General features: G+C 48.0%; 1 protein-coding gene across 2 annotated transcripts in view; it reads right to left on the reverse strand.

Annotated features, from left to right (window-relative positions):
- The window catches only part of CIB4 (calcium and integrin binding family member 4), a 59,166-nt gene that overhangs the window by 4,500 nt on the left and 41,332 nt on the right, over positions 1-13,334 (reverse strand). For both annotated transcript variants that reach the window (XM_077151819.1, XM_077151820.1), the window contains exon 4: positions 6,518-6,659. In XM_077151819.1, the coding sequence (XP_077007934.1) occupies positions 6,518-6,659 (142 nt within the window). The remainder of the gene's footprint in view (positions 1-6,517; positions 6,660-13,334) is intronic.

A 13,334-nucleotide genomic window follows, 5' to 3' on the forward strand; every position in this document is an offset into this window, starting at 1 on the left:
CGTGTGATCGCCTGCAAGGAATACTACAATTCCCAGCCTTTCTTGCTGCTAGATATGGCCACGTGACTCAATTCTGGCCAGTAGAGTAAAGAAAGAGGCGTGCGCACCCTCTGGGAGGGTTTGTGAGGGGCAGGTGCAGCCTCCTTGGACATCGAGACAACCAAGGAGAGGGACTGAGTGACAGGAGAGGAGGAACCTGGGTCCCGGACACTGCAGACCTTCAGAGCTACAGGGACAGCCGCCTCTGGGTTCTACATGTTAGAAAACTAAACATGCTTTCCTGCGATTTTGGGAGCTGTCTCGCTCAGGTCACTGTTGTTTAGGGTTTCCTGGGATTTGCCACCAAATTTCGTCCTAACTAATCTGTTTGAGCCTCAGTTTCCTCATTTGTAAAATGGGAGTAACAGCAGTGCCTCCAAAACAGCGTTCTTGTGAAGATTACAGAAGAAAATACCCACACGGCTCCTGGCATGGGGTTTGGAATATAGAAGATGCTCAGGACAGGAGATGCTTATTAGATCTAGTAGAGGCTCAGCTCTACAACCCTGATGATTGTTAAATTCCAGAAGTGCAAACCTAAAGAGGCTGTGTGATATCCCACCTTGAATGAGAGAGAGAGCTGCATGGGGTTCGTGAAAGAAACTGAGATTGTAATGGAGAAGTTTGCTGATGTCACAGGGGTTGTCAGGGGCAGAGCCAGGACATCTGTCTCTGTGCCCTAAAGCAGGGCATGGACGTGGAAGGGACAATTAACCACCTGGCTGCTTGAGCAGCTACCTCTGCCCTGGCTGAATGTTTATCAGCCCCGGGGAGTGGAGGCTGAGGACTAAGATATTCACTAAAGCCCCCCTCTGTCGTCACACATGGTGGGGAATGGCTCAGAGCAGGGGGGGCAGGTGGAGGGGCCAGCACTGGTCTGCAGGCAGTGGACAGCTGCATGTGGACCAGCTCACTGCTGGTGAGACACTCTATGGCCTCGACCTGGGACTCTGCAGTGTCCCCAGATATCCTGCTGGCCCAGCTCCCACAGGCAGCGGCTGCAACAAAGTGATATGGCTCTGATCCCAAGTCATCTAGAAGCAGAATAATTTGCTGGAGTGAAAAAATACATAGTCCTGGAGCTTTCCCCTCCTTTGGCGGTACAAGGGCAGAGAAGGTTGGGAAAGGGCTGGGGGCTGGGAGCTCTGGGCCGCGGGCCAGGCCTGGGGCTCTGCAGTCTTGGGCCACTGTGGGGGCCTCATCTTACTGCTTCCAGCTGGCGGAGATTAGGGAGCTGGTGGAATCAAGCTGTGCCCCGGGTTCCCCCAAGATACCCTTGCAATCATCATCATTGTCGTCCCACCATTCCGGTCATTACTGCTCCTTGCAATTTACAAAGTACTGTTGCAAAACGTTGGCCCATTTATTGAGGGAGGCAGGACACACTTTCACTGTTATTCCCATGAGAACCAAGATTTCTTCCCTTGCCTCTGCCCAGCTCTGGCATCCTTTGTTGCTTCATCAGGTCTTGGGAAGGTAGGAAGACAGCTCTCTGGCATCTGCCTGAGGGTAATTCACATCTGGCCAAAGCTATGCTGATGGGAATAGGAAGGCATTGCTATCGTGGTGGTCTCCTGACAAATAGAAAACCTCTGCAGCAGTGCTGAGAGTCGGAGGGGAGAAGTATCCAGCAACAAAGAAACTGGAGCCCAGTAGCTAAGTCCCAGGAGGCTGCACCTGCTGGATTCTTGTCCAATAGCCAATCAGGATGACACCAGGTTCAGCTTAAAAGATTCAGCTTTCCAGTTTCCCTTGCACCTATGGGTGGCCACGTAGCATAGTTCTAGTTGGTGAAGTATAAACCAAAGTTGCTGGGGTGGCTTCCATGAAGGTTTGTTATAGGAAAGTAGATTTATCTGTGCTTTAGGATGTGCATTTTCTCCTTATCCCTTTATTCCTATCCCCTTTTCTTCCTGCCTAGACTGCAGATGAGATGCCTGTCAGCACAGCAGCCATTTTGTGACCTTGAGGAGAACAGTCCTATACTGAAGATGGCAGGTTAGGAAGCTTGAAGGAGCCTGGGCCTTTGACAACTTCCTTGAATCATTGCCCCAGCTCTGGCCTGTCTGCTTCCAGACGTTTTTTTAACATACGGGTCACTGAATGAAATTTTAACTGAGACAATGGATTAGAGCAGTAGTTCTCAAACTCTGCTGCATTTTAGACTCACCCAGGGAGCTTTAAAAAAGGGCCCACAACCAGGGCACACCCAATACCATTATAACAAGTCCCTGGAGATGGGGCCCAAGCATCAGTAGTTCTGTTAAAGCAGCCCAGGTGATTCCATATGCTGATTCCAATACGCTGATAAGGTTGTGATGTTGTGAATCTGAACAGTGCTTCTTAAACTTTATGGTGCAGAGGAATCACTTGGGGGATCTTGTTGAAATGCAGATTCTGGGATCTGGCCCAATTTTCTGCATTTCTAATAAGTTTTCAGGCAAAACTGATACTTTCGGTCCGTGGGCCACATTTTGTATAGGGTTAGAGACGTTGGCTGAAAACCATTACCATGGCCAGCCCCACCTTTCCGTGTCCTTCTCCTTCTTTTTGCGCCTCCCCGCCTTCTTCCTTCATGTTACACCACCACCTCCCCAATTTATTGAGGCACAAGGCTTAGGAATTCGTATGTCCTGTCTCTATCGTCCTGACAGCGCTGTAAAAAGCTTCCAAGCCCAAAGAGAATTAAGATGTGTCTGTGTGTATCTGATGAAGCCTTGGAGTTTATGGGTCCCCAGGCATCTATTTGCACAGCTTATTTGCATAAAGGCTTTGATTCTTTTGTTTTTGTGCTTGGGCTCAAGGAAGAAGGAATCAGTCTATTCTGGGTGAGGGTTGGGGAGGGGAGCCCTGAAGAGAGGCGGCGGAGGAGGTGACAAGGACCCTGTGGGGGGCAGTGTGGCCTCTGGTTCTTGTTCTGACTGCCCCTCAGTCCGGCCTCTCCCCATTTCTGAGCTGAACACAAGCTCCTGTGCCTTGAAACCTAAAGAGGACCGGCTGCTCTCCGGCTCCCTGAAGGGTGTAGGTGGTTGGTTTGGTTTTGGAGACTGTGGAAAGACAGCGAGGCACGCATCTTTTGGGACATCTGCCCACCTCTGCCTCACCATCTCTGAGAAGCATCCCCACTCCCCAAGGGGAGTCCTCTGGAGCCATGCTTCTCTGTGGGACTCTGCTTCTTTTCGGCTGTAGTGGAGTAGGCAAGGGTGGTCAGCTGGCCCGGAGGCAGCCAGTCCATTGAGTTGGCTGAGCTGACCAGCATCTCCTGAGAAAAATGGAAGTGAGAAACAGATGCTTGTAGCTCGGCAGTCAGTGCACACGGGGGCCTGGGGAGTCATCTTGGGCCCAGAGGAAAGGGGCGTGAAAGCGACGTCTGCAGAAAGAGAAGCCTGAGGGAGGTGCACAGAAGCACAGATGGAGATCAAGCAGCACAGAGGCAAAAGGAGAGGTGGCTGCCTCTCCCCTGACCGCCTTCCAGCCGCATCCCAGGCTGCAGTTCCATGTGGCTGGTGGCTGACAAACTCTAGGGTGCCCCTCTCATCCCTGCAGCCTTATCTTCACATATTCATAGAAAGCCCCTTCCCCCTTTAGGGTGGGCAGGGCCTGTGACTTGCTTCTAACTGACAGAATATGGCATGGGAGATTGGGTATCACTTGCATGTCACACCATGTTGTATAAGATTCCATCTTGCTAGCAGACTGGCTCAAGATTCTCTCTCTCTAGTTGTCTCTGAAGAAGAAAGCAGCCATGGTGTGAAGCCCAACTGGCAAGAAAAGGGGGGAATGGAGGGAAGCCTGCGAAACCTGAGGGCAGCCTCCAGCCAATAGCCAGCAAGTAGATGGGGCCCTAAGTCCCACAGCTGAAAAGAAATGAATTCTGCCAAAAACCCATAGGAGCTCGGAAGTAGCTCTTTCCCCAGCCGAGCCTGCGGAGGAGAACACATCCTGCTCAGCACGTGGGCTGCCCCCTGGCGAGACTCTGAGAAGAGGACCCAGCCAAGCCCAGGCTCCTGCCGCAGAGACTGAGATAACCAGCATGCATAGTTTACAGCCACCCAGTTTGCAGTAACCTGTGACACAGCAATAGAAAACCAACAACCTGCTGCTCCTCCTTGGCAGCTTTTTGCAGGATAGGTTTTTAAGGACTCCACTAAAATAGGGGCTCCCAGCCTGGATGAGCATTGCTCCCAGAGTTGCTGCCCCATCCAGACGGGCACCCTCAGGGGACAGCAGGGGCTTCAGCCAGTACAGCAAATGCTCTGCGGTGGGAGTTCTGACAGAGCGGCAGTGACTGGGCAGCTGGGATTCTCAAGCTGCTAAGGGTGGGTGCTGAAATATTTGGGAATGGGAGACAACCAGAAATACTTGGGGTAAGAAAGGAGAAACACTGGAGTGGCAGGTGGTGAAGTGCTGAGATAACAGAATTTGGGTATGTGATTTTATTTGTTTTTATCCTGCTTAAGGTTCACAGAGTTCTTGAATATGTAAATTGGTCTCTCATCAAATTTAGGACATTATTATTTCTATTGCTCCATCTTCAACTTTATTGACTCTTTCCTTTGTCATCTGTATTCTGCCGTTACCTTCATCCAGTGCATTTTTAAATTTCGGATATTTTCTTTTTCCTTTTGATTCTTTTTTTATGGTTTCTATTTCTCTGCTGATATTTCCTATCTTTTCATCCATTATGAGCATACTGTCATTTATATCATTGAGCACGGTTAATAATAACTGCTTTGAACTCCTTGTTAACTAATTCCAACATATAGGTCATTTAAGAGTCAGTTTCCATTCACTGGGTTTTCTCCTGAGATGGGTTCCTTTTTCTGAATGTATGTTTATATATATCAAGTAATTTTAGATTGCATAATTGTAAATGTTATCTTGTGGAAACTCTAGATTTTTTTATGTGTCTCCCTACATATATGTACATCTATATCTATACACACACACATAGAGGCAGATATGCGGTATGTGTGTCATGAGGAATTTTGTTCACAGCGTGATTTTGGGGGTGGGGGAATGCGTGGACAAGGACTGAACATCCATCTCCTGCATGGCGGGTGAGAATTCTACCACCAACCTACCCATGCACCTAACTCTAGATTCTGTTTCGTTGCTCAAAAAAAGAGTGCTTTAAGAAAAATTTCAGAGGTAATTGAGATCTCACTGGAATGAGGTGGCCGCTCAAATCTCAGCTCCATTCCTCTATGCTTAGCTGAGCTGCTTTGAGTTTGCCAAGGGTGGGTGCTGATGGGAACCGAGTGGTTCAGAAGTCAGACCGAGACTCGGGCAGAGCTGATACCCCAAACTGGGGCTGCCCCCTCTGAGTCTCTTCTTTCATTGCCTGTCTCCTCACTTTCTAGGGCCTGTAATTGTCCCAAACTTTCTGGCTCTTCTCTGACTGCAGCCTGCTCTCAGGTGAAACAATTGGGGGGCAAGGGGTGGGAATCCATCTAATGACTTTTGCTTCTTCCAGTGTCCCCTCCCTCTAGAATCTGCTTCTGGTAGCTCTCTAGTGCTGTCAGGTAGATGATTTGTATATTTTGTCCAGAGTTTACAGCTGCTGTCTGAGAAACGGATGGTAGGATGGTCGTTTACTCACCTATTCTCAGAAAAGGACGGTGAGACTGAGAACACATGAGTGATGAAAATATGACTGAGCCATCGTTACTGGTGAGAAAACTGAGGCCGCACAGATCCATCAGGCTTAAAACTCATTCCACCCCATTCCCTCCAAGTCTGCTTGGGTGAGGCAGAAATGAAATGGTCCCCCCTATGGAGATGGGGAGGATGGCAAGTGAGATGCCATCAAAATGCACGCGTCCTTTGGGGCCGCAGAGCTGTCCCGAGGCGCTCACAGCCTTGCACCTTGGGCTGCTGGCAGGCTTCCCGGGATCCCAGTGCTTCTTTCCTTTTCACCCCTTTTGAGAATTCCCGGTCGAGGAAGGGAGCACTTACTCAGTGAAGAGCAGAACTTTAGCAAGACATTGGGGCCACCCCGGAGAGATTTAAAAACCAAAAAGTGTCATGGGACCCCAGAGGTCACCTCTGTCAACTCCCTCATTTTAAAGGTGAGGAAACCAATGCCCAGAAAAGCGCAATGACTTTCTGGAGATTTCTTAGTCCTTTGTTGGCTGAGCTGGGACCAGCCTTCAAATCTCTTCACTTCGCGTCCAATGCTGTTTCTACCAACAAGCCTAACTCCTCTGCACCCATACATCGTCCTCTCTCTCTGGCCTGCCCATACCTCTGCAATGACTCCTTTTGCCTCTGATGATGAGGGACAGGGGGGCATGGATTCACTGAAAGAGCTGTTGTCTCGCTTCATTTCCATTCCATTCCATGTACACACACGTGAAGTCTCGATTGGCACCCCCTCCCTCCATGGTGCACCGGCGCTGATGGATTCCAGAAGTGGTGTGCACAGCAGGCCCCCCACCACCACCACCACTCCATCACCCAGAGGTTTTGCACCCACCATAAATGCGGAAGGCGTACTCGATCTTCAGGCTGGGGCAGGCCTGCTCACTGAACACGGACGCCATGCCCAGCACATCTTCGAAGGAGAACACATTGTTGTGGGAGAACACTCTGCAGATGCGGTCTCGGAAAGGGTTGACCTGTGGGGGGGAGGAGGAGGAGCAGGGTGGGGGGCTGTCGGTGCCGGGGGCACGCCTCCCTGGGCCTCTCTCATCTAGCAGAGGCTGGAGAAGAAAACCGTAGTGCAGCCCAAATGTCTGCGTAGATGCTGGCTCACTGAGCCAGGACCCTGGAGAGACGCCAGGGGCAGGGGATCCGTGTGTCACGTCACCATCCTCCGCTCCCCATGGCCCTCTCCCCTTACACCCACATCCCAAAGGCTCACTTTTTTGGTTGTGTGATTCTTTTTTTGTTTGTTTGTCATTATTTTTTTCTCCAATTTATGTAGAAAACTTGGAAAAGAAGTATCAAGAACAGGATAAAAATAGTTTGCAATCCACTTCCCAGGGTTGCCTCTGTTGATAAATTGATGTAAAAAGTCAAACAGACCTGGGTTTGGGTCCCAGTGTCACTAATCACTTAGACAAATGGCGTAGCCTCCCAGAGCCCAAGCCTTTGCATCTACAACTCATCTATAATCTATAATCACTCATCTATAACCCCCCAAGCCCAAGCCTTTGCATCTACAACTCATCTATAATCTGTAATCGCTCATCAATAACCCCCCAAGCCCAAGCCTTTGCATCTACAACTCATCTATAATCTATAATCGCCCATCAATATAACCCCCTCCGAGCCCAAGCTCTTGCATCTGCAACTCATTTATAACCTGTCATTGCTCATCTGTAACCCTCCCGAGCCCAAGCTCTCACATCTACGAGACGGGACAGGACGAGAATTATACCTGCTTAACAGGGCTGTTGTGAGGACCCAACAGGATAGGTTTAAAGCTGCATGTGTCTGATAAATAACACTCAACAAACGGTAGCTATTAGTTGTCACCCAGCCACGTATATATATATATGTATATATATATATATATATATATATATATATATAATTTTACATAATCTGAATAGCAATTTGCATTCTTCAACCAAACTATTTCTCAAGTTAAATCTGTAATGTGATTTTTGCGACCCTGCCTCCCCTAAACGGGGCCTGGCCAGGTGCTAGTTGGCAGGAGAGGGTCCAACTGGGCCCAGCGCCTGGTCCTAGGCTCGCCTCTCGTCTCTGAGGAGCCCCCCAGGTGCTTCTCTGACGCAGCTGTGCAATGCCAAGGCTGCCCTCCCACACCCCACGGCGGCCCCAGGGTTGGCCAGGGCGGGTGGGCTAACGGGTGGGGGCAGGAGATGAGTCTGTTAAGGGCTAAAGGGGGAACTGCACAGAACAAGCTCAGAAATCTTTTAAAAGCAGCCAGTTCATTTCTGCCACCTCCTCGCCCCACTTTCTGTGCCCCGACCCCTTTCCTGCCTATGGGATACCTTTCCCGGGGGCGGAGGGTGCCCGAGAGCCCAGCACTTGCCTCTTGGCAGACCTTATTGGATACAGTGTTCAAAAACGACTCCTGGAACCTTCCTTGCCCCAACTCAGACCCCCTTTTGTGAGGCGCACCTCGGCTGAGAAAGCTGTTTGATTTTATCAATTCTCACAGCAGAGGTGAATAGCCAATACCTCTTCAATCTTGCAAATTTCTAATTAGCTGACACAATCTCTGGTTTTCCCGGTCCGCCTTTCTCTGACAGGCACCTTTACAGGCTCCAGCCTCGTGCCTAGAGCTTCGGTCCGACGCCTCTGCCTCAAGCTGGCCAAGGGCACCTGAACCCCCCGCCCAGCCCTGGGCCTGCGTCCTTGCCCGCCACTCCTTGGGCAACCTAACTTGACTATTTAACTTTTTAGTTTGTTTCTCTCTTCATTTTTGACCCATGAAGATTTGTTTTCCATTTCTCTTACACTCAGCAACATATTACAATGTATGGGTTTAGTCTGTTAGGCATTTCTTTACTGTTGAGGTGGAGAGGGGACATTCTGGAACATTCTATGGGCATGTGGTTCTCAAACTTCAGTGAGCATATGAGTCACCTGGGGTTCTTGTTAAAATCATGAGTTCCCTTGAGTAGGGCATGAGAGTTTGCAGGTTTGTCCAGAGTGACGCCCCAATAAATCCCAGAGTGATTTGAACAGTGAATAAAAAAGTATTTGCAAAGTCCCCTTGGGGGAATGGCGAGAAAGGGGGAAAATTCGATTCCCCATGTGGAGAATTCCTGATATTCTCACAAGCAGTGGAGACAACCAAAGCATCAGGCCAAGCCCTCAATCTTAGGGGTTGTTCATATGAGACTCATCCCCGCGAAGGATAGGCTAAGCCTACTTAAAATCAGGCCTAAGAGTCACCCCCAGAGAACCTCTTTTGCTGCTCAGATGTGGCCTCTCTCTCTCAGCCAACACTGCAGGCAAACTCATTGCCCTCCCCCTCTCTACGTGGGACATGACTCCCAGGGGTGTAAACCTTCCTGGCAACATGGGACAGAAATCCTAGAATGAGCTGGGACTCAGCATTAAGGGATTGAGAAAACCATCTAGACCAAAAGGGGGAAGAGAGAAAAAAGACAAAGTGTTAATGGCTAAAAGATTTCAAACAGAGTTGAGAGGTTATCCTGGAGGTTATTCTTACATATTATATAGATATCACCTTTTTAGTTAAGGTATATTGGAGAGGCTGCAGGGAAGTGCCTGAAAATGTAGAGCTGTGTTCCAATAGCCATGTTTCTTGAAGATGACTGTATAATGACACAGCTTTCACAATGTGACTGTGTGATTGTGAAAACCTTGTGTCTGATGCTCCTTTTATCTATGACAGATGAGTAAAACATAGGGATTAAAAATAAATAAGAGGGGGAACAAATGTTAAAATAAATTTAGTAGATTAGAATGCTAGTGATCAATGAAAGGGAATGAAAAGGGGTATAGAAAAAAAATTGGGGAAATGAAGGCTAAAATATATTGTGTAGGGCGGGCCATGGTGGCTCAGCAGGCAGAGTTCTCACCTGCCATGCCAGAGACTTGGGTTTGATTCCCGGTCCTCCCCATGTAAAAATAATAATAATAAAATATATTTATTACGTAGATGGAAATACTAACAATCAATGAGAGGGAGGGATAAGGGGTATGGTATGTATGAGTTTTTTTCTCTTTTTTCTTTTCATTTCTTTTTCTGAATTGATGCAAATGTTCTAAGAAATGATCATGGCCATAAATATACAACTATGTGATGATATTGTGAGTTATTGATTACATACCAAGAATGGAATGATCATATAGTAAGAATGTTCGTTTTTGTATGTTATGTTTAAAATTTTTGTTAATTGAAAAAAAAGAAAAAGAAAAAAAATCATGACTTCCTGCTCCCCATCCCCACCCACCACCAGAGTTCCTGATTCAGGAGAGTGGGGGCATAGCCCAGGAATCTGCATTATAAATAAGATCCTTAGATGATCTCCAGATAAGATCCTTAGATGATCTCCAGGCTGCCAGAACCCACAGACAGCTGCTGCTTTGTCTGGCTCCTCCATCCTTTGGCCTCGACACCCCCAAACACGCTTGGGGTGATGGCCTCGAATGAAATCTGATGAGCGCTGTCCGCCAACACGTGTCCCAGGCCATGCGTGCCCAACTAAGCTGCCTCGCAGAGCACATCACCAAGTTTTAGCTCAGTTAACTCTCACAAATGGATATGCAGCTTATCAAGATTCCCACAAGGAAACCACCATAGAAGATGAGGCTTATAATGCACATGCAAGGTCACGACAAGAAAATGTCAAAGCTGCTGACTCCCTACTGGAAATACGAGTTCTCCTCTATGAGGTAGAAACTGAGAATTGAATTGGACAGAATGAGGAGTCTCTGGCCCGGTTCTCCTTTCCTGAGCTCAGACAGGCGCCAGGAGGGTCTGTCTTAAGCATCTGAGAAGGGACTGCACTACCGCTCATCCCTTCTTTGGGGGCCTCCCCCACTTGCTGGCTTTGCTGGCAGACAGGAGGGAGGTGGGTGCCGGGAAGCCTTGCCACCCCTCCTTAGATGCACACCACATGATTCTCTTATCTACACACACACACACACACGTGTACACATACACTTTGTCTTACATATATTGGGAGGGGGCAGCTGACTCATGGCTGGTAGTAGCAAGAACAGTAATAGAAATCAACGTGGCAGCCACAGCTACTGTCAGGCAGACGGAGAAACTCTCACTGACCATATAGAGAGACAAGCCTTAGAACAGACTCCGCTCTGTAGAAGCTTTGCTTAACAGTGGAATGGAGGGTTTTCCTAGACTCAGTTTCAATAATGAAATGCATGAAGAATCCCATTTCTGTGAGCCACTAAAGCAAAGGGGTGATGTGGACTGAACACTAAATGACTTCTTTAAGAAAAACACAATGTAAGAGGAAAGCTGAGTGTGATCACTGCTGGAGTGGCTGCACCATGATGAAAAGGGATTCTGGGGTAAGGTGTTTCTGCACTCAGGGAACTAATTCCCTACATAATTCCTGGTAGGCCACCGCAGTTAAGAAGCTAAATCCCACATGCGCAAAGTGTGACGGGATACATTGATATGGTTGGTTTATTATATATTTTTTTAGAGATTAAAATAAAACCTAAACAATGCTTTGTAATAAAATGGGAGTGATTGGGAAACTCTTTTAAACCACCTGAAGGTTTGCTGGTAATCTCTTGGCAAAGTACTTTACAAAGACATCAAACCTTAAGATGAATGATATATTTTTCTTGCATAAAGACAAGTGTTCCCAAGTTGCTGACCTTTTTATGATGATGTGTGGCAGTTGGCAGTTTGCTACCTAGCAGATACTCATGAAAAAATGAGCTCAAATTCATCTGGCTTTTCAAGATCAAGGTGATGCATGTTAACTATGGCTGAGGAGGGACCTGCTTTGTCCTCGTGTTTTGGAGAGTATCTCTTGAAAATTGGATTACTGTTGTTGAAAACATGTGGCGCCACCTATAAAAATGCTTAACCTGCATACTTGGAAATATTAGACAGGGATTTTTAAATCCTGTTTGAAAATTATCCACATGAAGGGTTTCAGTGGATTCTGAGTCCACTTGTTAAAAATATTAAAATGGAATGCTTTCCAATTAGCCTGTAAGAACCACTGATTGGCATAAGGGAAGATGGACATTTACTAGCTTAATTGCAGTAAAAAGCCTTTAATTGGTGGATGGGATTGAAAATGAGTGCCATGCAGCTGGTGACACATTTCATCTCTTTGAATCGACTATGACAGTCATTAAAAAGAAACTAAACTAGGACCAGACCTCTGAATTGCTGTATCTCAAAGAGTTAAATTCAGATTTCAAAGAACAATGAAGGAGATTTAATCACATTGCTTACCCTTAACCATATTGTTTTTAACTACAAGAAATAATAAAATAGTATGTGGAAGACATTTTGTTGCATAAAATGAAAGGAAATCTACTTTGAAAATATGTTTTGGAAACTTTAGCTCATCCTTATAAATTTTTTTATTTTGCATGTTTTATATAGCATATTAGTATAGGAATTAAAATGTATTAGTTTTAGAAGAATAGGTACACACAGGGCATATGTGCATTGTTGTGTTGCATATGTGTGTATATATATTGTATTGTGTGCGTATACATGTGCAAATGTATGCACGGGTATTGAATGTATTGTACTTTGAAATGAGGCCCTGGATGAAGGGGAGTGACTTGCCCAAGGTCACTCAGCAAGCAGGAGGTGGAGCAAGGCGGAGACCCTGGTCCTGGGCACTGCTTCCACCAACATGGAAGGTGGTACTAGGGCTGAGCCTAACACCATTAATATGTGGAGCGCCTTAAATGTGGCTCATTCTTAAAATTCTATTTTAATTAAGAGCATTTTTTTTCACACCCAGTGCAAACACTGTGCCTAGACTGAAGTCAAAGAAGTGGCGCCTGGTCCAACAGCCTTCAGTGAGTCGCTGGGTTAGGGCCCCTGTGGCAGAGAGCGCTGGGCTGTAGAGACTCCGAAGGGGCGGGCCCAGGAGCCATGGCTGTGGTGGGAGGAGCTACAGTTGTGGGGGAGGAGCTATAGTTATGGAGGGAGGAGCCACGGCTGTGGAGGGTGGGGGGGAGGAGCCAAGGGGAGACAGGGGTACCCAGGCTTGGGAATGGTGGGGCCGGAGGGCGCTTGCTGAGGGGATGGCAGATGTCCAGCTGTCCAGCTACAGGGCTCTGGCTGGGTCCCAGAGCTGGGCCTGGGCCCTGAGGCCAAGGGGCGGGGCCCAGTTCTCCGTGAGGCCTGACCCAGCGCCAGCCTAGAGAGTTCCCAGACTTGTCTTTCTTCCAAAGGCCTCCTTGCCCAGACCCTTCCCAGGGGGCTGTCCCAGGGAGCACTCTTCCTGATTCTGCTCCCTGGTGTAGGGCGTCGCTTAGCATATATGCACCTCCACGAGCAGGGGTGCAGTGGTCGGGGTATGGGGGAGGATTGGTGGGATGGCCCTGGAGGGAGAGATCTAAGGGTCCAGGAGGTGGGACCGCCTCAGCTCCCTTGGGCTCTTCACCCTGAGCTACATGCGTCTTCAGGTCCAGGCCAGCTCGGGGCAGACAGAAGAGCAGCCTGTGAAGGGGCAGGAGAGGGAGCAGCTCTCGTTAGCAATCAGGGTTCCGGTTTTCTGCATTGTAGTTTTGCGTTGCTTTAACTTTAACAATCTGAACCATTTACATTTTGAGACCTAACCAGAGAGTTACAGTTTGCATTAAATTTCACACTCATGAAGACTTCTTCAAGCCCC

This window comes from Tamandua tetradactyla, chromosome 3, assembly GCF_023851605.1.
Source record: "Tamandua tetradactyla isolate mTamTet1 chromosome 3, mTamTet1.pri, whole genome shotgun sequence".
Classification (NCBI taxonomy): Eukaryota; Metazoa; Chordata; class Mammalia; order Pilosa; family Myrmecophagidae; genus Tamandua; species Tamandua tetradactyla.